Source organism: Bos indicus x Bos taurus, chromosome 8, assembly GCF_003369695.1.
Source record: "Bos indicus x Bos taurus breed Angus x Brahman F1 hybrid chromosome 8, Bos_hybrid_MaternalHap_v2.0, whole genome shotgun sequence".
In the NCBI taxonomy this organism is placed as follows: domain Eukaryota; kingdom Metazoa; phylum Chordata; class Mammalia; order Artiodactyla; family Bovidae; genus Bos; species Bos indicus x Bos taurus.
This window is the reverse complement of record NC_040083.1, coordinates 101,453,927-101,479,269: the sequence shown is the minus strand read 5'-3', so window position 1 is coordinate 101,479,269 and position 25,343 is coordinate 101,453,927. Positions and strand designations below refer to the sequence as shown.

The 25,343-nt window shown below is 42.8% G+C and overlaps 1 protein-coding gene across 1 annotated transcript in view; it reads left to right on the top strand.

Moving 5' to 3' along the window:
* The window catches only part of SUSD1 (sushi domain containing 1), a 137,212-nt gene extending 118,985 nt beyond the window's left edge, over window positions 1–18,227 (top strand). Inside the window, exons 16-17 of the mRNA XM_027550509.1 lie at window positions 12,783–12,882; window positions 13,230–18,227. Coding sequence (XP_027406310.1) covers window positions 12,783–12,882; window position 13,230 — 101 coding nt within the window. The 3' untranslated portion in view covers window positions 13,231–18,227. The remainder of the gene's footprint in view (window positions 1–12,782; window positions 12,883–13,229) is intronic.
* The last annotated feature ends 7,116 nt before the right edge of the window (window positions 18,228–25,343 follow it).

Below are 25,343 nucleotides of genomic sequence, written 5' to 3'. Positions count from 1 at the left end.
CTGTATCACCCTGCTTCCAGGAGGGATCCACTAGATGGTGCTTTACAGCTGGGGGATGTGGTACCCTGTCGGTGGAGGGTGCTGCTGCTGCTACAGCTAAGTCGCTTCAGTCGTGTCCGACTCTGTGCGACCCCATAGACGGCAGCCCACCAGGCTCCCCTGTCCCTGGGATTCTCCAGGCAAGAACACTGGAGTGGGTTGCCATTTCCTTCTCCAATGTTTGAAAGTGAAAAGTCAAAGTGAAGTCGCTCAGTCGTGTCCAACTCTGCGACCCCATGGACTGCAGCCTACCAGGCTCCTCCGTCCATGGGATTTTCCAGGCAAGAGTACTGGAGTGGGGTGCCATCGCCTTCTCCAAGGTGAAGGGTACCTAGCAGGAAATGATTGGGAGGAACCTGGAGAACTAAGCTTCCTTCATTTGTCTGAAAGTGAAAGTTGCTCAGTCGTGTCCAACTCTTTGCAACCCCATGGACTATATAGTCCATGGAATTCTCCAGGCCAGACTACTGGAGTGGGTAGCCTTTACCTTCTCCAGGGGATCTTCCCAACCCAGGGATCAAACCCAGTTCTCCCTCATTGCAGGTGGATTCTTCACTGACTGAGCTATCAGGGGAATCTGCTTATCCCCTAAACTCATTTCCCATTTTTTAATCTCTCATCACACCAACTTCAACAAGGGTAGCGCACATGGCTTTTCATCTGGGCATTGAGCGTTACCTGACTGTCATCTGTCTTGGACTGTATATTGCCAGGTAGTGAGGGCCTCTCTCTCTTTCTTCAATTTTCTTGTGAAAATAATTTACATATAATGTTGTGTGAATTTAAGGTGTTTAGTGTGATTTGATTGATGTATATACTGCAAAATGATTACCGCCATGAGGTTAGTTAATATCTCCATCACCTCGCATAATCACCTTATAATATGTAATTTATATATATATATATATAAAATCTGTGTATATATGAATATTTAAGATCTACTCTGCTAGCAGCTTCCAAGTGTACAATACAGTACTGTTAACTATAGTCACCATGCTATACACTAGATCCCCAGACCTTAACCTATGTTACATCTGGAAGTTTATACCCTTTGATCAATATTTCATTTCCCCTACCCCCCCAGCCCCTGACAACCACCTTGCTACTCTGCTTCTGTGACTTCAGCTTTCTAAGATTCCATGTGTAATTGAGATCATACCGCATTTGTCTTTCTGTCTGATTTGACTTCACTTAGCATCACAAGTGAGGGCCTCTCTTAACAAAGATGTGCGCCAGTACATTTCTGTTTTCCAGTTAGCTAAGCCCCTTTTCTTGGAGTTGAATGATGGCCACAAGAAACAATCGCATATTCCAACATTTGGAAATTTTTCCACCAATCCATTCCCAAAAGCTTCAAGGGTGGAAAGGAGTTTGTACAAGGAAAAGAGGTGCTTCTATCTGAAAAATGGAGGCATACAAGCATTGTGGATAGGCCCTACTTTCCACAGCTGTTTGGTGTAAGTAACAAACTCAAACTAGATAGAAGATATGGCCAAAGAGATCCAAAGAGCTGGCCACGGTCATTTTACCGAGATTAATAGGAAAGATTTTGCTTTGGAAATATCTAAGTGGTTTTTGGCAGTACCCTTTCCCCCTCATATTGAAAGAGAGTTTGAACCTTTAAATACAAGCTACTAGAAAGCTCTGAGATAATAGAAAACCCACTGTGGTGTTGAAATTCTGAAGGGAACCCTCACACAGATACATCTATGTACAGGGTTTACTTGAGTGGTCACTCACCTGGCAATCTCCTTTTGCAGAAGTTTTGGAGACTGCCTTTTCAGAAAGTAATCTGGAGAGAACTAGGATCCAAATTAGTCCTGAGATTGTTTCGGTTCGCTCGTGCCAACCAACAGCCCCATTCTTGCTTTTGCCCTCTGGTGAATTATACTATTTCACCTTTCATACATTCCCCTAAGAGGGCTTTGTGATGACGACCAGGGAGCCAGCAGTGGGTTTGATGGGAAACCCATCAAGGGAGCTGAGGCCTGAGCTCCCTTGCCCGAGTCCTGCTCATAATCAGTTGAGTGTCTTGTAAATTGTATTTAACTTGGCTGGTTCTACATTGCCTTCCTCCAAGATCTCTGCGATCCTTTCCAGCCACAAAGGACTTGAGCCTGTGTTTTCTTGAGTTGTAGCACAAGATCATCTGATACGTGAGATGATGAGAAAGTGTACATTCTCATCAGGGAACATTCTTTAGTCACAGGCATGAAACCTCTGAGTCATTTATGGCTCCTCCTCTTTCTCTTTTAGCCCACATTTTGCACTTGGGCAGGCCTCTCTGTCATTTCTGTGTTCACTCCCTGAGCAGAGGCCTTTGGACGACTGGCCAAGCCTATTTCTTATCTCCCATCAGAGTGTTCAGGGGTTCCCTCTTCCCTCCAGCCTACCCTACCGCCTGACATGTTAATAATGTGCAGTACTGATTTTCTGATTTCCCCTGATGGTCTCTCCAGAGTTCTCCACTACTTATTTTTTATTTTTTTTTATTTATTTTTTATTCAATTTTAATTTAAAAAAAATTATACATGTGTTCCCCATCCTGAACCCTCCTCCCTCCTCCCCCCCCATACCATCCCTCTGGGTCGTCCCAGTGCACCAGCCCCAAGCATCCAGCATCGTGCATTGAACCTGGACTGGCATCTCGTTTCACTACTTATTTTTTAAAAAATTATTTTGGGGGGATTTATTTATGTGTCTTTTGGCTGTGCTGAGTCTTTGTTGCTGCACACAGCCTTTCTATAGTTGCAGTGAGTAGGGGCTACCCTTTCTTACAGTGCACAGGCTTCTCATTGAGTGATTTGTCTTGTGGAGTGCCAGCTCAGTAGCTGTGGTGCATAGTTTAGCTGCTCCATGGTATGGGGGATCTTCCTGGACCAGGGATTGAACCCGAGTCTCCTGCATTGGCAGGCAGATTCTTAACCACGGGTCCACCAGGGAAGTCCTGCCAGTACTTCTTAGTCTGGTTTCCAAGGCCTCAGTTGGACAGCAATGTACCGTTCTGATTGCATCTGCATTCTTCTCCATTTAAACAATGTGCCCATACTTCTCTGCCTATGTCCCTTCTTTTCTCTCCTTAATGTCTTTGCTCATATGATTCTGTGCTTACTTTCACCTGGATCACCCTATAATCTCCCTGCAATTTCTGTTTATTACAGTCCCTCCTGTTCTTCGAGATTAAAATCAAATGCCATTTTCTCCTTGACACTTTAAGGATTTCCTCAACAGGACAGGATCTCTCTCCCTCCCTCTCTTTAGCCCTTCTATAGTACTTGCAAGCCACTGGTGCACTTGTCTTTTCTTGCTAGATTTCATACCCTTGAGGGACAGCATTTGAAGAGCTAGAGCCGTGCCTGGTAAGCAGTAGGTATTTAACCAAACTTGATTGGATTGGGTTGAAAGATTACTGGGGAACTAGTAATATAGTCTGATGAAAAATGAAGCATAGCAGGTGCAATACTATCAAATAAGCCAGAGAAGATTGACATCCAGATAGAAGCCTAGTGGGTATGTATATGTATGAATATGCTGTGCATGTGTATATATACATACACACACACTCATTTTGAACCTTCATAATTGTAGTAGGTAGTATTCTCTTAATAATACAGCCTCACAAATTCCTGGTCCCTGGGTACACCCACCTGCTCTTACTTATTCGTAGACTATTCTAGTTGTTGCTGTGAAAGTATTTAAAGATGTAACTGAAGTCCCACACAGGGAGATTATCCAGGTGGACCTGATGTTATCATGTGAGCCCTTTAAATCTGTGTCTAGAAGTCAGAGACAGGGGAATTTGGAGGTTCCAAGGGAAAGATGCATTTGATATAATGATTTCTCCTACTGGCTTTGAAGATGGGAAGGACCACATGGCAAGGATGCTGGCAGCCTATAGGAGCTGAGCGACCCTTGGCTGACAGCCAGTAATAATATGGGGACCTCAGTCCTACAACTGTAGGGAACTGAATTTAGCCCACAAGCTGCATGAGCTTGGAAGTAGATTCTTCTCCAGAGACTTCAGAGGGAAATGCAGACCTCCTGACATCCTTATTTCAGCCCTGTAAGATCCTGAGCTGAGAACCCAGTGTGTGCCTGAACTTCTGACCCACGGAGCTGTGAGCTGATAAATGGGTACTACTGCTAAGTCTATGGTAATTTGTTGAGCTGCAAGAGAGGACGAATTCAATAATTTTACTGATTCATCAGGTTTTATCTCTAAATTAGTTTTCTACTTTGATCTCCTTTGCCATCTTCTACTTCTCAGGAGTGACTTCCCAGATAGCACTAGTGGTAAAGAACCTGCCTGCCAATGCAGGAGACAGGACATGCGGGTTCAATCCCTGGGTCAGGAAAATCCCCTGGAGCAGGGCATGGCAGTCCACTCCTGTATTCTTGCCTGGAGAATCCCACGGACTGAGGAGTCTGGTGGGCTACAGTCCATAGGGTCGCACAGAGTCGGACACGACTGAAGTGACTTAGCATGCACACAGGCACTCCTCAGGGGATTCAAGCAAGGGGACCCTAGTATAGCAGAGAGAAATTTAACACACTAGACAGAAGTCACAGTGCCATTATTTGTACCTTTTGGAGAACAGAATTGTTGCTTTCAGAAAATGACCCTGCTGGTGTAAATTCATGAAAAAAGTCCACAACCATAGGAAGTCCTCAAGCTGTCACAACATCTAAGAGTAGGAATGGGGCCTTTTAAAGTGATTCTTCAGCACCTGTGATACTTCCATTAGTGAAGAGGTTAAAGATAAGGCCAGGGAAGGCCTGTCACTCCTCCTGAGCCCTGTACCTCTTCAGGGAGCCACCCTACAGAGACTGGTTTAAGCCTAATGGATTAACTGGTTAAAGAATGAGTCACTGAGAATCTAGGGTATACACATGATTCACTCACTTGGGTTTCTAAAAGAATATTCTACAAGTGATTGAGAAGAAAAATGGCATGAGATCATGGAAGGGAGGGTTAGCCAGATGGCAGAGCTTTGAAAAATGAAATACCCATTGGCTGGTTGTAAATTTTCTCAGTAAGAAATTAATGTGGGAAGTCCCTAAAGAAGCATGTGGCTATACCATGATTGGATTGACTCATGTTCACAGAGCACATATACAATGTAGAAAAAACGACATAGAACCAGGAGCTGTTCTACCAGCAAGAATCGTGCCAATATTAGCAATAGCTAACATTTGCCGATTGCTTATGGCGTGCCGGGCACAATTCTAACCTGTCTGAACTCATTTATTTCTCACAATAATCTCATAAGGTGGGCACTGTGGCTATGATTCCCATGTTATTGGAGCATCCTTCAGTGGGGAAACTGAGGCCCAGAATGGCTGAATAACTTGCCCAAAGTCACACAGTTGGGAAGTGGTAGTGTCCAATACAGACTTGGTCAACCCGACTCCAATACTCAAGCTTCGTTTATATATTTGGGTCTGTTTCTGGGGTTTTTACTTAAAAAAAATTTTTTTTTAATTTATTTATTTTTGACTGCACTGTGTCTTTGCCGTGGTACATGGGCTTGTCATTGTGGTGGCTTCTCTTGTCGCAGAGCACGGGCTCTAGAGCTCAGGATCAGGAGTTGTGGCCAACAGGCTTAGTTGCCCCAAGGCATGTGGAATCTTCCCAGACCAAGGATCAAACCTGTGACCTCTGCATTGGCAGGCGGATTCCTAACCACTGCTGCTACTGCTAAGTCGCTTCAGTCGTGTCCGACTCTGTGCGACCCCATAGACGGCAGCCCACCAGGCTCCCCCGTCCCTGGGATTCTCCAGGCAAGAACACTGGAGTGGGTTGCCATTTCCTTCTTCAATGCATGAAAGTGAAAAGTGAAAGTGAAGTCGCTCAGTCGTGTCCGACTCTTAGCGACCCCATGGACTGCAGCCCACCAGGCTCCTCCGTCCATGGCATTTTCCAGGCAGGAGTACTGGAGTGGGGTACCATCGCCTTCTCCAAACCACTGGACCACCACGAAAGACCCTGGGCTTTCTGTTTTGTTCCGATGTATTCTTTCCTGTACTGATACTGCACTGTTTTAATATCTAGTCATTCAAGTCACTCCTGCTTTTTTCTTTCTTAATTTCTAATTTAATCGGAGAGCCTCCTCCCACTTTATAACATGGCTTCTTAAAACTGTGAAGGCCTTTTTCTTCTGAATACCAAAAGTAGCCAAACAATATGCGTCACGCTTCTCTAGAAAGTCTCTGGACAACACTTTCTGAGGGAAGCGTGTGCCTGGCTCTTTAGCAGAAAGGTGTGTTCTACTCTGCTTTTGCTGTACCGGCTCCTCTGTATAGTCTCCAGTAGAATCACACTGCTCTCAGCCTGGTTGTGGAGATCTGAGCCACGCCAGTCTGTAGATTTCTGCAGTGACGGGAAGGTTTTAAAAGTGTGTTGTCCAGCGTGGTCGCCACGCACCACTTGTGACTGCTGGGCACTTGAAATGTGCACTTAAAAGAGTATGACTGAGAAACTGAATTTTTGTTTCAAATTTTTAAAATTGAAGTATAGTTGATTTTCAGTGTTGTGCCAGTCTGCTGTACAACAAAGTGACTTTGTTATGCGCATATAGACATTCTTTTTTATATTCTTCTCCATTCTGGTTTATCACAGGATAGTGAGTGAAGTTCCCTGTGCTGTACAATAGGACCTTGTTGTTTGTCCATTCTGAATGGGTGGTTTGCATCTCCCAACCCCAGACTCCCAGTGCATCCCAGTCCCTCCCCTTGGCAGCCATAGGTCTATTCTCCATGTCTCTGAAACTGTTTCTGTTTTGTAGATGAGTTCATTTGTGCTGTATGTTAGATTCTGCAGGTAAGGGATATCATGTGATGTTTGTCTTTCTCTTTCTGACTCACTTCACTTAGTGTGATAATCTCTAGTTGTATCTGTGTTGCTGCACATGGCATTGTTCCGTTCTTTTTTATGGCTGAGTAGTATTCCATTGTAGTATGGACCACATCTTTATCTGTTCATCTCTCCGTTGACACTTCGGTTGTCTCCATGTTTGGGCTATTGTGAATAGTGCTGCTCTGAACACAGGGGTGCATGTATTTTTTGAATTATAGTTTTATGTGGGTATATTCCCAGGAGTGGGATTGCTGGATCATGTGGTAATTCTAATTTTAGTTTTCTGAGAAGCCTCCATATCGTTTTCTACAGTGGCTATACCAACTTATAGTATTCAGTTCAGTTCAGTTCAGTTGCTCAGTTGTGTCCGACTCTTTGAGACCCCATGAATCGCAGCACACCAGGCCTCCCTGTCCATCACCAACTCCCGGAGTTCACCCAAACTCATGTCCATGGAGTCACTGATGCCATCCAGCCATCTCATCTTCTGTCATCCCCTTCTCCTCCTGCCCCCAATCCCTCCCAGCATCAGAGTCTTTTCCAATGAGTCAGCTCTTCGCATGAGGTAGCCAAAGTACTGGAGTTTCAGCTTTAGCATCAGTCCTTCCAAAGAATACTCAGGACTGATCTCCTTTAGAATGGACTGGTTGGATCTCCTTGCAGTTCAAGACTCTCAAGAGTCTTCTCTAACACCACAGATCAAAAGCATCAATTCTTTGGCACTCAGCTTTCTTCACAGTGCAACTCTCACATCCATACAAGACCACTGGAAAAACCATAGCCTTGACTAAATGGACCTTTGTTGGCAAAATAATGTCTCTGCTTTTCAATATGCTATCTAGGTTGGTCATAACTTTCCTTCTAAGGAGTAAGTGTCTTTTAATTTCATGGCTGCAATCACCATCTGCAGTTATTTTGGAGCCCCCCAAAGTAAAGTCTGACACTGTTTCCACTGTTTCCCCATCTATTTCCCATGAAGTGATGGGACCGGATGCCATGATCTTCGTTTTCTGAATGTTGAGCTTTTAGCCAGCTTTTTCACTCTCCTATTTCACTTTCATCAAGAGGCTTTTTCGTTCTTCTTCACTTTCTCCCATAAGAGTGGTGTCATCTGCATATCTGAGGTTATTGATATTTCTCCCTGCAATCTTGATTCCAGCCTGTGCTTCTTCCAGCCCAGTGTTTCTCATGATGTACTCTGCATAGAAGTTAAATAAGCAGGGTGACAATATACAGCCTTGATGTACTCCTTTTCCTGTTTGGAACCAGTCTGTTATTCCATGTCCAGTTCTAACTGTTGCTTCCTGACCTGCATATAGGTTCCTCAAGAAGCAGGTCAGGTGGTCTGGTATTCCCATATTTTTCCGAATTTTCCACAGTTTATTGTGATCCACACAGTCAAAGGCTTTAGCATAGTCAATAGAGCAGAAATAGATGTTTTTCTGGAACTCTCTTGCTTTTTCCGTGATCCAGCGGATGTTGGCAATTTGATCTCTGGTTCCTCTGCCTTTTCTAAAACCAGCTTGAACATCTGGAAGTTCACAGTTCACATACTGTTGAAGCCTGGCTTGGAGAATGTTGAGCATTACTTTACTAGCGTGTGAGAAGAGTGCAATTATGCGGTAGTCTGAGCATTCTTTGGCATTGCCTTTCTTTGGGATTGGAATGAAAACTGACCTTTTCCAGTCCTGTGGCCACTGCTGAGTTTTCCAAATTTGCTGGCATATTGAGTGCAGCACTTTCACAGCATCATCTTTCAGAATTTGAAATAGCTCAACTGGAATTCCATCACCTCCACTAGCTTTGTTAGTAGTGATGCTTCCTAAGGCCCACTTGACTTCTCATTCCAGGATGTCTGGCTCTAGGTGAGTGATCACACCATCGTGATTGTCTTGGTCATGAAGATCTTTTTTGTACAGTTCTTCTGTGTATTCTTGCCACCTCTTCTTAATATCTTCTGCTTCTGTTAGGTCCATACCATTTCTGTCCTTTATTGTGTCCATCTTTGCATGAAATGTTCCCTTGGTATCTCTAATTTTCTTGAAGAGATCTCTAGTCTTTCCCATTCTGTTGTTTTCCTCTATTTCTTTGCATTGATCGCTGAGGAAGTCTTATCTCTCCTTGCTATTCTTTGGAACTCTGCATTCAGATGCTTATATCTTTCCTTTTCTCCTTTGCTTTTCACTTCTCTTCTTTTCACAGCTATTTGTAAGGCCTCCCCAGACAGCCATTTTGCTTTTTTGCATTTCTTTTCCATGAGGATGGTCTTGATCCCTGTCACATGTACAATGTCACGAACCTCATTCCATAGTTCATCAGGCACTCTGTCTATCAGATCTAGTCCCTTAAATCTATTTCTCACTTCCACTGTATAGTCATAAGGAATTTGATTTAGGTCATACCTGAATGGTCTAGTGGTTTTCCCTACTTTCTTCAATTTAAGTCTGAATTTGGCAATAAGAAGTTCATGATCTGAGCCACAGTCAGCTCCTGGTCTTGTTTTTGCTGACTGTATAGAGCTTCTCCATAGAACTATACCAGTTCCCACCAACAGTATAGAAGGGCACCTTTTTTCCATACCCTCTCCAACATTTGTTATTTGTAGACTTTTTTTTTCTTTTTTTACAGTACAATACATTGGTAGAATTTCCTCTTTATTTTTTAATTTAAATTGGTTTATTTATTTTTAAATGAAACAAAGATGAATATTTTTAATGATAAAAGGTACAATTCACAAAGAAGATAAACATCATAAACCATTATACCCCTGACAACAAAGAAACAAAGATACATAAAGCAAAAATCAGAAGAAATATAAGAGAAAAGAAAAAAATATATAATCATAGTGAGACATATTAACATTGATCTGAGAATATTTTATCAAGTGCAGAAAAAATAAGAATAGGAACGTCTTGAATGATGTCATTAATAATTTAAATATAATAGATTTCTATTAATCTTATATCCTGTGCCTAATTGTGCTTAGTTGCTGTGCTTAGTTGCCCAGTCATGTCTGACTCTTTGCGACCCCATGGACTGTAGCCCGCCAGGCTCCTTTGTCCATGGGGATTCTCCAGGCAAGAATACCAGAGTGAGTAGCCATACCCTTCTCCAGGGGCTCTTCCCAACCCAGGGATTGAACCCAGGTCTCCCACATTGCAGGCAGATTCTTTACCATCTGAGCCACCAGAGAAGGCCGAGAATATTGGAGTGGGTAGCCTATCCCTTCTCCAGGGAAACTCCTCAACCCAGAAAGTGAACTGGGGTTTAACAGCTGAGCTACCAGGGAAGACCCAATCTTATATCCCACAGAATTTTAAATATATTTTGTAGCTCATATGCTGTTATTAGATGTCCATAGGACATTTAGAAAAAAACTGGCTATTTGTAGATTTTTTAATGATGGCCATTCTGACTGGTGTGAGGTGGTACCTCATTGTAGAAACTGAATTTCAAATCTAATTTAATTTAAATTAATTTATATTTAGATAGCCACATTGGGCTAGTGGCTACTGTGTTAGACAGCACAGAATTGATGTTGAAATGGTTAAGAGGCTTGAACTGTTCTCAAATACACCACATTCACTGCCAGGGAATTAAGTCATCTAAGTTTTGAGGGTCTCAAGCTCAAGGGCTATTTTTCCTCTTAAGCTTCTCTCCCCCTTACAGTAGCAGATATTTGCTTTTACTGTTTTCAGCTCTTCCAAGGCAGTGCTGGGTTACGTAGGGGGTGGACTAAGCATATGCCTGGGGCATCATAAAAGGAGGGTACAGAAAAATGAAATACTGTTGGCCCTCCATGTCTGCAGGCTCCACGTCCATGGATTCAATGAGCTGTGGATTGAAAATAGTCAGGAAAAATAATTCCAGAAAGTTCCAAAAAGCAAAAATTGAATATGCTGCACACTGGCAACTGTTTACCTAGCATTTACTCTGTATTTACAACTATTTACATGGCATTTATATTGTGTTAGGTATTATAGTTAGTCACTCAGTCGTGTCCAGTTCTTTGCGATTCCATGGACTGTAGGCTGCCAAGCTTCTCTGTCCATGGAATTTTCCAGGCAAGAATACTGGAGTGGGTAGCCATTCCCTTCTTCAAGGGATCTTCCTGACCCAGGGATCAAACCTGGGTCTCCTGCATGGCAGGCAGATTCTTTACAGTTTGAGCTACCAGGGAAGCCCATAATCTAGAGATGAATTAAAATGTACAGTAGGTTATAAGCAAATGCTGTACTACTTTATATACGGGACTTGAATATCTAAAGATTTTGGTATCTGAGGTGGGGCCCCAGAAGATCCCCAATGGATACTAAGGGATGACTGTAATTTCATACTCCAACAATGACAGCTGTAACAAATCATCTGGAAATTTTTGGAAATGGATGCACATCCTTAAACTTATTCCATGGCTTGCTGGCATTATTTTTTTAATTCTATGTATGCAGAGTCAGCCGCCTGAGATCTTAAAGTCTGATGGCTCCATTGTACAGATTTATGTTCTTCCAAAGAGGAATTTGAACTACCACAGCCCGAGGTCCCAGCATCGTCAGCCTGTGTAGGAAAGATCTGGTCTGACCCGCCTGACTTTGGGGAGAGAATATGGCCCACTCGCACCCCACTCCAGTACTCTTGCCTGGAAAATCCCATGGGCAGAGGAACCTGGTAGGCTGCAGTCCATGGCGTCGCTAAGAGTCGGACACAACTGAGCAACTTCACTTTCACTTTTCACTTTCATGCATTGGAGAGGGAAATGGCAACCCATTCTAGTGTTCTTGCCTGGAGAATCCCAGGGATGGGGGAGCCTGGTGGGCTGCCGTCTACGGGGTCGCACAGAGTCGGATATGACTGGAGTGACTTAGCTTAGCTTAGCTGCAGATAAAGCTGGATTCAGATCTGCACTGGGAGAGCGTGGTCCTGTGGTCAGAAGCAATGACCCCGGGGTCAGGCAGCTTGGGTTTGAATCCTAGCTCTATCATTTAGTAGCTGGGTGACCTTGGGGGAGTTTCTTAACCATTCCACGTCTAGGTTCTTCTTCTATAAAATGGGAATAATAATAGTGCCCAGTCTAATAATACTTGGTGCTATTATTATGGTACCCAGTGGGTGGTTAGGAGAGGTTTTTAGATCAGTGTTTGGCACATAATAAGTGGTAAGTAAGTGCTTGCAAATTAAAATGAGGCCTTCAGTTTGGAACATGATCCTCTGATTTAGTCATTTGACCCAAATGTGTGACTCAAATGTGGGTGTTTTCCCATTAACAACCAGGGATCTCCCTGGAGTTGGCACCTCCAAATAGAACATATGAATACCTTTCAAAGAGCTTTTATGTCAATTTTCTTATTTTATCCTCATGGCAACCTGCTGAAAAGAGCAGGGAGGTAGCACCCTTATTGATGTGTGGGGAAAGCGACAGATGACTCTACTCAACAGAGACGATTTGTTTGCTGTATTTGACCACTGAGCTAAACTATCATTTTTGGATCAAAACTCCAAATGATGTCAGAATGACGTCCTCCTCAAGGCAAAGGAAATCTGCCCATAAAAACTGATCAAGTGTAATTGGCTTGAAGGAGGATGGACACACGAAGTATGCATTTGTATGCCCCCAAAAGATCAGCTTTTATCCCTTGAAGTTACATTCAAGTTAGAACGTGATCTAGTTTTTATGCTCCCTTTTCAAAAGTGCCGTGGGACCGTGTTTCCCAGATGCCCTGTCCTCAGGGCTAGCTCAAGGGGCCCAGAGGCACTCTGGGCCTTCATGGGATGGTTTATTAAACAGGGTCAAGCTCTGGTTAATGCAGAGAGAGCACAGGTGGGCGTGCAGCTCCTGGGAGGGCCGTGATTCCAGACGCTGTGGGCTCAGCGTGCGGTTTTCGTCTCACAGGTTCATCACTCACATTCTTGCTGCCGCAGATGGTGGGCGTTGGGCTGGGCTCCATGGCTGTCGTGATCGTCCTCGCATTCCTCTCCTTCTCAGCAGTTTGGTATGTGCGACCGTCACTTTTGAGAAATGAGTGGAATGGAGGGAGGAGGGGGTTGGAACCATGAGGAACAGCTGGGACCGAGGCGGGTCAAAGGGGGTGTGGGGGGAAGATGTCCTGCGCTCCACAGATACTCAGCAGGTGAAAGGCATGGGTGACTCTGCACCTTGGGTGGGGGCAGGGGTGGGTGGGGAATGCCCTCCAGGCCCTGGAAAAGAGCAAGATCAGTGATGGCTCCTTGGCCGCCCACACCAGTGGCACATCTCCCGGGCTGCTTCCTGTGCACATGGGGATCGCCATGGGAAAACCAGCGTGTGTCAGTGAACTCTCTTTTGCTCCTCTGTGTCTAGATCGCCGGTGGGCACTGTGTGAAGAGGACGCACTGCTGCTGGAGCAGATGCTGTGACAGCTTCTCAGGGGCCTGCGCAGAGGCCCCGTGTGTGCGTGGACCTGCAGTCCCATTCCTAGATTCAAGACGGTCACTATCTCTTTGGCATCCCCCCAAGGAGGACACTCAGGAATTGCTGCTGTCTCCCCTGTATCTCTGAACCTGAGAACCTTGATGTACTGTGTGATGTTGACCACAGGCTGCAGGTCATGTGGGCTGGGCCTGTGTTCTCCTCCAAGTGATGCCTGAGAGTCTCTGCCTCTTCCTTCAGAGCATCTCTGTTATGAATTCAGAATCTGTTCTTTTACAATAAGTAATGATGTACGCAGGCTTCCTTTATAGCTCAATTGGTAAAGAATCTGCCTATAACGCAAGAGACCCAAGTTTGATTCCTAGGTTGGGAAGACCCCCTGGAGAAGGAAATGGCAACCTACTCCAGTATTCTTGCCTGGAGAATCCCATGGTCAGAGAAGCCTGGCAGGCTACAGTCCATGGGGTCACAAGAATAGGACATGACTTAGCAACTACACCACCACCAATGAGATACATTGAGATGTGGGCTAGAGTCTGACTGTAGGAGGGACATCATTGCAAAGGATAGAGATCATTGACTGAGGCAAACGTGTCAGACACTTTAGAAGCACCCCTTTTCCTGCAGTTAGTGACACACTAATTAGAAAGCATGCCAGCCTGGGACTTCCCTGGTGGTCCACTGGTTAAGACTCCATGCTTCCACTGCAAGGGGCATGGGTTCATTCCTGGTGGGGGAACTAAGATGTTGTGTGGTGTGGCCAAAATGAATAAATAAAGTGTTTTAAAATACTGAAAAAAGGGAAGAAAGAAAAAGAAAGTATACTATCCTGGCCACTCCAGTAAGTTCCTTGCAGTGTCTGGTAGGCAGCCATTACTTTGCTACAGTTCCCTTTGTCTTATATGTATTCAAAAGCCATGAGTCTTCTTCCAGTAAAAAAATATTCTGTTAACTTAGTTCTCTTCCACATGAACGTTTATAGCAGCCTTGATTAAATTTTTTTATCACTGCTTCCTAAAAATGTGCTTTAGATTGAGGGTTCGTGTGATAACAATAGGTCGCAATAAGATGAAGCCCGTGGCCAGAGCCTGTGTGTTTACAGGGGAGGGGAACAATGTGGTTGACATGATCCTGCGTTTTATCTACAACATCAGTGACTACAAGTGTTACTTTATCACTAACCATGACACATTAGGCGTTAAGCAATCTTGGGCCCGCTGTCAATATGCTGATTTGACAGATGGAGTGGATTCGATTTGACTTTTGAAGCCCGATTCAGTGTTCCTGAACTTTCCTTCCTAAACTACAGGGTAACTCCAAGGCTCAGCAAGGCAGGAAAATAGAGAACTTGGGAAGGAGGTGGGGGGCAGCTTATTGCCCAACTCGGGGTGCAACATAGATGAACGTGGTCCTAGAATTGGGCAACACTGGGTCCTAAAGAAAAGGGACAGCCTTTCCGACATGGTGGGCTGGCGTATGCCCCACTGGCTCCCTGGGCATCAGTGAGGGACACATGTGAGCAGCCTGGGCTTGTGGGCTGATGAGGAGACAAGGGCAGGGATAGAACAGGTGAAAGCTGTCTATGAAGCTGTTCCCAGCCCAAGGCATCTCTTCTCAACTGCGAAGAGTCAGAGAGTGAAGTGGTACCGAGATGCTTGGGCTTTCAAGGTCAGCTGTCGGCCCTGCCCCTGACCAGTACTGGACAGTATTAGAAATAGTTGTCCTTTGTCCTGAGGTACCAGCTCAGACTGCGACTTAGGATCAACATGAGAACCACGCCCGCCCTCATCTCAGGTGAACTGTAGAGCAGAACTCTCAACAGACAAATACAAACAGCATCCTACTTTTAATTTTTATGTGCAGCAATTCACATTTAGACTGTTTTCACAGCTCTTGGGTTAATTTTGGGAATCATTACAAATTCTTGCAGTTAGTATTGAGTAAGGTCTCTGATGAGTAAGGATTTCCCTCAAAAGCCCCCTCTGTTCAAAGAATCTGAGCCTCCTCCCCTCATTATTCTCTATTGCCAGTTCTGTGAATACCGTATGTTTCTGTAGTTCCCCCTAATTTCCAGTTCTCAAATTAACTGCCAAGGAAGCTACAGTTGTCCATATGGGAACTTAGCATAACTGTCGTTGAAAGGAAGAAATCCCATTTGCTTGGTGTCAAAAGTGTCTGCCTAAAACAACTAATGAAATACGAAGTAAAATGTACTTCTGGGTACGTGCAGAAACGTAAAAGCAGTTCATGAAAGAGTACTGAAATAGCAAAAACATAGACTTCGCTCCTCCTTCTGAATGTTCCAGATTATAACACAGAGTTGCTTGGTGTTAATACTTAACAGAAGCAGGTGCTGAACATTTGCAAAAAAGATGCACCATTTTCCTGCAGTTCTTTCCTGATCACTTTCTCATACACATGAAGGCAGCTTTAAGTTCTCTGAATTTACCTGGTTAGCTTTATCACAGCACCATCCTTTTTTTCCCCAAGTGGATTCCTGGCTAAGGCAGGAGAGCATCACCGGAGACCAATGGTGAGTCTTCCTGTAAGCATTCAGCATCCTTCTGTTGAAGGACTGATTAGGTAGCAGTCAGAGTTGAGGGCCACTAAATAAAGCTTGGTCCTCGAGTAGAGATGGAGAAAGGCTCTTTTCTTAATTAACTGTCTTGGTGACAGTGTATAGAGGTGAGTGCTAAGATTTAGTCTTGAGTGCCCTGCTAAATTAAAAATAAAAATTGGAGGGTTACCCAGATATTGGACAGTTTGTTTCCTGGCTGACTTTTTGTTTTTGTTTTTGGTGCCCATGGTTTTTGTTTATCTCCACCATAGTTTTTGTTTATACATATTCTTTCATTCAGTCCTCACAGCAGTTTTGTGTGGTGGGAAGCTTAGGGGTTATCATTTCCCCATTTCAAAATGGAGAGAGAGGTTCTTACAAATACATAACTTCAGTTGTGGGGCCAAATATTCTGGCAGGAAGTCCAATGCTCATTTGGGATTTGACAGGACCATTTGATTCTTGGGAGAGTCAAGTTTTTATATTTCCAAACCATGTATGTATATATGTATATATGTGTATATATATATATATATATATATATATATATATATATATATACTGTTACTGCCTTTATTGTAGCACCTGTGCCTTTTTATGCTTATCTTTTCACCTTTCCTCACCACTTCTAGAAGGAGCCATAAAAAACCAAAATAGATGGAGGTTAATTAGGGGAAATAGGTCCATCCATAACTCCAGACCTATAATTGCAGCTGGGCCCTTTAAGATGAAGACCAGAGCAGAACTGATTATCTTTGACATTCTGCAGTAGCTTGGAAAAAAGTTAATGTTTAAATTGAATTTAAAGGAAGTAAAAAAAGAATTCTCAAGGCTCCCTTCATATTGCTAACTCATATTTTGATTTCCTAAACCTTTAATTTTTTCATTTGATTCACCAAAGAGAAAGCCAGTAGTAGTAGAAGTCAATCCAATGGTATTTTTAAGGACTGTTTGCCTCCTACAGCCTTTGTTGGTTAAACTCAAGTGCTCAGTTTGGGAGAGGAAAGAGGGTGTGCCTTTTTGTGTGTCTGTGGCCAAGTGATTCAGTGAGGCGAATCAGTTTTAAGAAGAGTGCATGCCCATTGTCTCAGAGAGAGAATAAATGAGTCATTTTGGTGATATATGTGTGTGTGTGGATATGGATATGTTTCCATATCCATACTTTGTGGGCACAGCTAGGGGTTACCAAAACGGCATCAAGCGAGGCATGTGGTTTCTAACATGCTTCTTTTCCATCAACATATCCTGGACACATTTTTTTCATGTCAATAGTAACAGCATTAAAAGTTGGTACCATAATTTATTTAACCAATACTCTGCTGTGTGTTGTGCGTTTAGAGTGTTTTCAGATGTTTACCATCTTTATATGCCTCTATATAGTTGTATGCAATTATCAGTTAGGCTAAATTCCCAGATGTGAAGTTGTTGGAATGAAAACTATATACATTTTAGATTTACTTTGTATTATCAGAGGAATCTCAAAGAAAGTTTATGCCAGTTTATGCTCTCACCGGCAGGAAGCCTCAACACAGTGGCATCATTGATATCCTTAATCTTGATTAATCTGGTAGGTGGAAAATGACCGTCCAATGCTTTGTTCACATTTCTCTGGTTTGCATGTTGATGGTCCTTTGTAATTCTGTTGGGGTGCCTTTTTTTTCCCTCAGTAGTTGGCTTGAATCTTATATTGATTTGAAAAAGCTCTTTATATTATGGTAATTTTCACTGTTAACTGTCACCTATGTTGTAAACACATTTTCTACTTGATCATTTCCCTTTTGACTTGTTTGTGTCATACATTGCCACACAAAAACTTTAAATCTGTGTAGTCAAGTGTATCAGTCTTTTTTCTTATGTATTTTGCCCTTGGACCTTCCAATCTCAAGATAATAACTGTAATTCAGCAGTTTTTAAAAAATTTAAGTCTTTACATGTTCTGAAACTTATTTTAGTATAAGGAGTGAGGTTGGGAGGGGTCTTTTTTTAATTTTTATTGTTGCTAAATGGTTTAGCCAGTTGTTCTATGTGTATTCCTTGACTGCTATTTTTTTCTCTGGCGATTTGACTCATATACTGAATCAAATACTAGAGTCTATTTCTGAACTTTATCTTTTGTTGTACTAATTTATCTCTATGCCAATACCACCTGCTTTGAGTTTAAAACAGGTTTTTTTTTTAATATCAAGTAAAAATGAGTTACCACCCTTTTTCTGTTAATTCTCAAAGTATCCTCAGGTTTTATTATATATTTATTCATGTATACATATTTATTATATGTAAACTAAAGAATTATTTGGTTAAATTCCTCCCCCCCTCAAATCTTCATATTTTTCTTGGGGATGTATTAAATAAAGAGTACTTCTATCCCAGAACATGATATGTGTCTCCATTTGGTGTTTGTGTGTGTTCCTGTCTAGCATATTCTAATTTTTGACTTGGGCTTCCTGGGTGGTTCACTGGTAAAGAGTCCATCTGCCAATGCAGGAGACATGGGTTCGATCCCTGAGTCTAGAAGATCTGTTGGAGAAGGAAATGGAAACCCACTCATATTCTGCCTGGGAAATCCCATGGACAGAGGAACCTGACAGGCTGCAGCCCTTGGGGTCACAAAGAGTTGGACACGACTGAGCAATTGAGCACAGCACAGCACAGTTTTCAACTTACAAGCTGCTGCTGCTAAGTTGCTTCAGTCGTGTCCAACTCTGTGTGACCCCATAGATGGCAGCCCACCAGGCTCCTCCGTCCCTGGGATCCTCCAGACAAGAACCCTGGAGTGGGTTGTTATTTCCTTCTCCAATGCATGAAAGTGAAAAGTGAAAGTGAAGTTGCTCAGTCATGTCCGACTCTTAGGGACCCCATGGACTGCAGCTTACCAGGCTCCTCTGTCCATGGGATTTTCCAAGCAAGAGTACTGGAATGGGGTGCCATCACCTTCTCCGAACTTACAAGCTAGCTAATGCTTATTTTTGGTTGTGTGTATCTAGATATTTTATATCTTATTATCCTGAACTCTTGAGTCACTACCTCTGATCCTGCCCTTGAAAGTGCAGCATCCCACAGCCTCTTACTGCAGGCATTGTTGGAATTCTCTTCCCCTGGAATTCTGCTGTTTTCTGAAGAAGTCACATCAAGATGGCACCCCAGCTCGGCTATCTACTTGACCCACAAAAACTCACAGACCCTTGTCAGGCCAAACAAGGGATTGCCCCACCATCACAGATCACTTCAACCACAGACTTCAGTTTTTTACCTATTTGAGCCTTTGGCCTCTATTAGTGGATGCAGCTTCAACTGCCTTCCCAGCGTAGTTTCCACTTTTCTGTCCTGCTCTTGGCCTGACAGGCTCAGCTTCTCGACCCTCGGGTTTCTTATCCCTGGAATCAGACACCAGGCACTGTGTCCTCTGACACAAAGTCTCTGAGTGGAGGTCCCCTTGAAGCTCCTCTTTCCCGACTTGCCTTAAGGAAAGTCCGCTTACCTCCTGCCATCATGGTGGGAGATAGACAATGCACAGCATGCCAACAGCTTTCCCCAAAGAACTTTCTTTTGGCCTTTTCAACTTTAAACAACTTTACAACCTGGGTATTGGGCTAACGGTCACAAGACCACTTGAAAATCCTTATTTTAGAATATGGGAGTGCATGCAACCTATTCTTTTCAATTTTTCTGAAATTTGATCACAGTGAAAAGAGTCCAAGTTGAGGCCAAATGGTAGAAAAATACTGTTCACAAAAAAATCAAAATAGCTCCTAAACACAAGAAAAAAATGCTCAATCTTACTTTTAAGAGAAATGGAGACTTTCCTGGAAGTCCTGTGGTTAAGACTTCATCTTCTAATTCAGGGCATGAGAGTTCGATCCCTGGTTGGGAAGCTAGGACCCCGAATGTTTCATGGGCAAAAAACCAAAACATAAAACAGAAGCAATATTGTAACAGATTCAGTAGGGACTTTAAAAGTGGTCCACATCGCTTAATGGCTAATGTGATGTTTTCATACATAATGAGAAGACAAAGTGAAGGAAGGGAAGCAAAATTCCTCAAGGTACCACTGTGGTGCAGTTCTCGTTAGAATTGTTGAGGACTGAGTGGATGATTGATTTGGTGTTTGGGAAATAAGGTTTGTGGCAGGACTAGAATGCAAATAGATTTTTGTTGTGTTAGGTAATTTATATCATATGCTATCTTTTAGGTAAGAAAGAGGGGGAGTGAGAATATGTATTCAATTTTATATAAACACTGGAATGATAGCAATGAATTGATGAAAATGATTAAAATGGTTATAAATGAATAGACTGGGGAAATAAATGGTCCACATTAAAAAAAACCTTAAAGAAAAAGAAAAGTGCAAGTTAGTGAGGTATCATTTCTCACCTGTCAGTTTGGGGAAAATTCAGAGATTTAACAGCACACTGTCTTCTGAGGCAGTGGAGAAATAGGTACTCAAACATTGTAATGGATGTACAGCACAGTTCAACCTTTATGGAAGAGAATCTGGCAATATTTACTTTTGTCCAGCTTCTGTTGTCCTTAACTCAGCAGTCCCACCTCTGGGACCTATCCTATGGTTTCACTTGCACATGTTCCAAATGATGCATGAACAGGATTATTTATCATGACGTGGCTTATAATAATAAACACTTAGAAACTACCCAAGTGCCTCCCAAGAGGAAACTAGTTGCATGAATTACGATACTTCTTGGTACACAATAAAATACGCTGAGTTACAACAAAGGAATGAGGAAGGACTCTATGCACTTGTATGAAGAGATCTTTAGCTGCACTCTTTTAATGAGGAAAAATGATGGAGAATAATGTATATCATATGCTACCTTTTATGTAAGAAAGGAGGGATGAGACCATCTGTTCAATTTTACATAAAGAAACACTGGAATGATAGCAATGAATTTTTGTAAGTGGATACAAATGGTGCAGGGGAGAATGGGGTGGACCCCTCCACAGGACAACAGTGAGTCTTTTAAGTGTTTATTTTCTTATTTTGTTTTGACTTTAAACATGTAGTCAGTTCAATCACTCAGTCGTGTCCGACTCTTTGCGACCCCATGGACTGCAGCACGTGAGGCTCCCCTGTCCATCACCAACTCCTGGAGCTCACTCAAACTCATGTCCATCGAGTTGGTGATGCCATACAACCATCTCATCCTCTGTCATCTCCTTCTCCTCATGCTCTCAATCTTTCCCAGCATCAGGGTCTTTTCCAATGAGTCAGTTCTTCCCATCAGGTGGCCAAAATATTGGAGTTTCAGCATCAATCCTTCCACTGAATATTCAGGACTGTTTTCCTTTAGGATTGACTAGTTGGATCTCCTTGCAGTCCAAGGGACTCTCAAGAGTCTTCTCCAACACCACAGTTCAAAAACATCAATTCTTTGGTGCTCAGCATTCTTTATAGTCCAACTCTCACATCCATACATGACCACTGGAAAAACCATAGCCTAGACTAGACGGACCTTTGTCGGCAAAGTACTGTCTCTGCTTTTTAATATGCTGTCTTGGTTTGTCATAGCTTTTCTTCCAAGGAGCTTAAACATGTATTACTATTATTACTAATAGTAATATTACTATTCAAAAACATAAAAATAAAATTGTATAAGAGAAAGTGTTCCATTGAATATCCTATTACACACATCAAATAAAAATCTGATGGGTACTGCTTGGTTTCCTTCTCAATGTAAACCCAAGGCACTTAGATTTAGATCAGATTGGTTTAATTCCCCATCACAAAATTGGTGGGGCATCCAGTACTGTCTTTTAAGATTTCTGAAAATTCCATGAGGTAGTAAATGTGGATGTGTTATGTCAACTCTACAGCCAAGTTTCTGCTTCCTATGAATTAGGTTAGTTAATAGGTTATCTCACCCTTCTGTGTGGGGCCCCGGTTCCCCTGGCACTGACCCACCTGTAGAACTCAGCTCCTTTTCATGATTTCCACCCAAAGTCTCACTAAGGACTTAGGGCATTTTAGGTAATGTGAATGGAGAGTGTGTTAGTTTCCTACTGATGCAGTAAACAGATTGCCACACTTTCAATCACACAGACTTATTATTTTACAGTTCTGAAAGTCAGAAGTCTGCCTTGAGCCTCACTGGGCCAAGGTCAAAGTATTGGCTGAGCTGTGTTCCTTCTGGAAGCTCGAGGGGGATTCCATTTGTCTGCTTTTTCTAGATTTTAGAGGTTGCCTATGTTCCTTGACTGTGTCCTTTTCTCCATCTTCAAAGCCAACATTTTCAAATCTTTGTTTCTGACCCTCCTGTTCGCTTTCCCAGTCCCACTTCACTTATAAAGATCCCTGTGATTTCAAGGGGTCTCCCTGGATGATTCAGAGTAATCTCAATATTCTTAATTTAATCACATCTACAAAGTTCCTTTTGCCATGGAAGATAACTTACCCACTGACTCTGGCATTAATATGCAGGCATCTTTGGTGGCCATTATTCTCCCTATAACAAGAGTATATTATATTTTATATATGCAAATAATTAAAAGCAGATATTAGTCATCTCTGTTCTTCAATGTTCTCTTCCCTTCCCAATCCTTCTCATCTTCATTCTTTATCAAATCCCCTAAATTCCTGAAATGCAGAACCATTTAGCTGTCTTCCTTTCCTTCTTTTTTTCCCCACTAATCTATGACCTAAGGGTTTCCCTCATAGCTCAGTCAGTATAGAATCTGCCTGCAATGCAGGAGACCCTAGTTTGATTCCTGGATCAGGAAGATCCTCTGGAGAAGGAAATGGCAGCCCATTCCAGTATTCTCACCTGGAGAATCCCATGGACAGAGGAGCCTGGCAGGCTACAGTCCATGGGATCACAAGAGTTGGACATGATTTAGCAACTAAACCACTACCACCAATCTATGACCTAAGCATCAACCTTAATCCAAATAATTTACCAAAATAAATTTGAAAACAATAATAGCTTCCTCCTTAAGAACTCTGTTTCTAGGTGTTAACTTAAACTTTACATTTTTGACCTTCTGAAAATTTCCCAGAGTTTCTGATTGTTGAATGTATCCTTCTTTGCTGCACAGTGCTGATTCAGATTTCTTAAACATTTTTTTTCTGAATCTTTGGTAAATGTGATTTTGAGAGGACAACTAAAAACAAGAAGATGAAATATTTGAGAGGGAATTATAGCAAAGACTGTGTATGCCTTTTAGTTTTTTACTGTGGTGTAGCAAATTACTACAGATGTAATGGCTCAAATATGCAGATGACACCACCCTTATGGCAGAAAGTGAAGAGGAACTCAAAAGCCTCTTGATGAAAGTGAAAGTGGAGAGTGAAAAAGTGGGCTTAAAGCTCAACATTCAGAAAACTAAGATCATGGCATCCAGTCCCACCACTTCATGGGAAATAGATGGGGAAACAGTGGAAACAGTGTCAGACTTTATTTTTCTGGGCTCCAAAATCACTGCAGATGGTGACTGCAGCCATGAAATTAAAAGACGCTTACTCCTTGGAAGGAAAGTTATGACCAACCTAGATAGCATTTTCAAAAGCAGAGACATTCCTTTGCCAACAAAGGTCCATCTAGTCAAGGCTATGATTTTTTCCAGTGGTCATGTATGGATGTGAGAGTTGGACTGTGAAGAAGGCTGAGCACCAAAGAATTGATGCTTTTGAACTGTGGTGTTGGAGAAGACTCTTGAGAGTCCCTTGGACTGCAAGGAGATCCAGCCAGTCCATTCTGAAGGAGATCAGCCCTGGGATTTTTTTCGAAGGAATGATGCTAAAGCTGAAACTCCAGTACTTTGGCCACGTCATGCAAAGAGTTGACTCATTGGAGAAGACTCTGATGCTGGGAGGGATTTCATACTGCTCCGAGGCAGGATGAAAAGGGGGCAGTAGAGGATGAGATGGCTGGATGGTATCACTGACTCAATGGATGTGAATTTGAGTGAACTCCAGGAGTTGGTGATGGACAGGGAGGCCTGGCGTGCTGCAATTCATGGGGTCGCAGAGTTGGACACGACTGAGCGACTGAACTAAACTGAACTGAATGGCTTAAAACAGTACATATTTATTATCTCCAATCTTTTATGGATCAGGAATCCAGGTTTGGTTTATTTGGTTTCTCTGCTCAGGGTATCACAAGTTTGCACTCAAAGTGTTGATTGGGTTGCATCTTCATCAAGAGGCTCAACTGGGGAAGATCCCTCTTCTATACTTATTCATGTTGTTGGCAGAATTCATTTCCTTGTGGTGGTATGGTTGAAGGTCCAAACTTTTTGCTGGTTGTCAGCTGGAAGCTGTCCTCAAGTTTTAGATGTCAATCATAGTTCCTAGAGGGCCATTTTGAGTTGTTTGCCATCTGGGATTCCTAAACAGACTGCCCAATTCATCAAGTCAGCAAGGATAATCTCTGAATACAGGGAGAGCCCAGTTCCTCTTTTAAAGGGCTTTCATCTAAGTCATGCCCACTAGGATAATCTACTTTTAACTAACTAAAAATCAACTAATTTGAAGCCTTATTTATACCTGCAAAAGCCCATCACTTTCCCCCCCATATTCTGTTGGTTAAAAGTAAGTCACAATCAAGGGGAAAAGATTATTCAGGCTGTGGACACCAAGTGGCAGAGATTATGAGGGCTATCTTAGAATTTTACCTACCATAAGTTACTAAAAATAATCAATTATAGATTTAAATTCTACCACAGTATTTCCTAGGTTCTTATAAGGGGCTATAGCAAAAGCCGAGGACTACTTCTATTTTCTCTTAGAAACACGCCAAGGCTGCCAGTGGTGGAAGTGACCAATGGCCAGAGGTTTTAGGAAAGTAACTGGGTCTGGAAGTCTGCCTTCTCCCCTTGAAAAAGACACATTCCTTTGAGTGATGCACAGAGATTTTGGGGAAGGGAAAGGACATAATTTATCAGGGTCCATAGGCATATATATTAAAAAGCACAGACATCACTTTGCTGACAAAGGTCCATACAGTCAGGGCTATGGTTTTTCAGTAGGCATGTATGGATGTGAGAGTTGGGCTATAAAGATGGCTGAGTGCTGAAGAATTGATGCTTGAATTGTAATGCTGGAGAAGACTCTTGAGAATCCCTTGGACTGCAAGGAGCTCCAACCAGTCAATCCTAAAGGAATTCAGTCCTGAATATTCATTGAAAGGACTGAGGGTTAAGCTGAAGCTCCAATGCTTTGGCCACCTGATACGAAGAGCCAACTCATTGAAAAAGACCTTGGTGCTGGGAAAGATTGAGGGCAGGAAGAGAAGGGGGCAACAGAGAATGAGATGGCTGGATGGCATCACTGACTCAATGGACATGAGTTTGAGCAAGCTCCAAGTGTTGGTGACGGACAGGGAAGCCTGGAGTACTGTGGTCCATGGGGTTGCAAAGAGTCGGACATGACTGAGCGACTGAACTGAAATGAGCTGAACTGAGTACAGCCAAGAATGGATGAGACAGGGCAAAGCATGAATAGCTCTTACCACAAGCCGTGATTCCTTCTGTCCAAG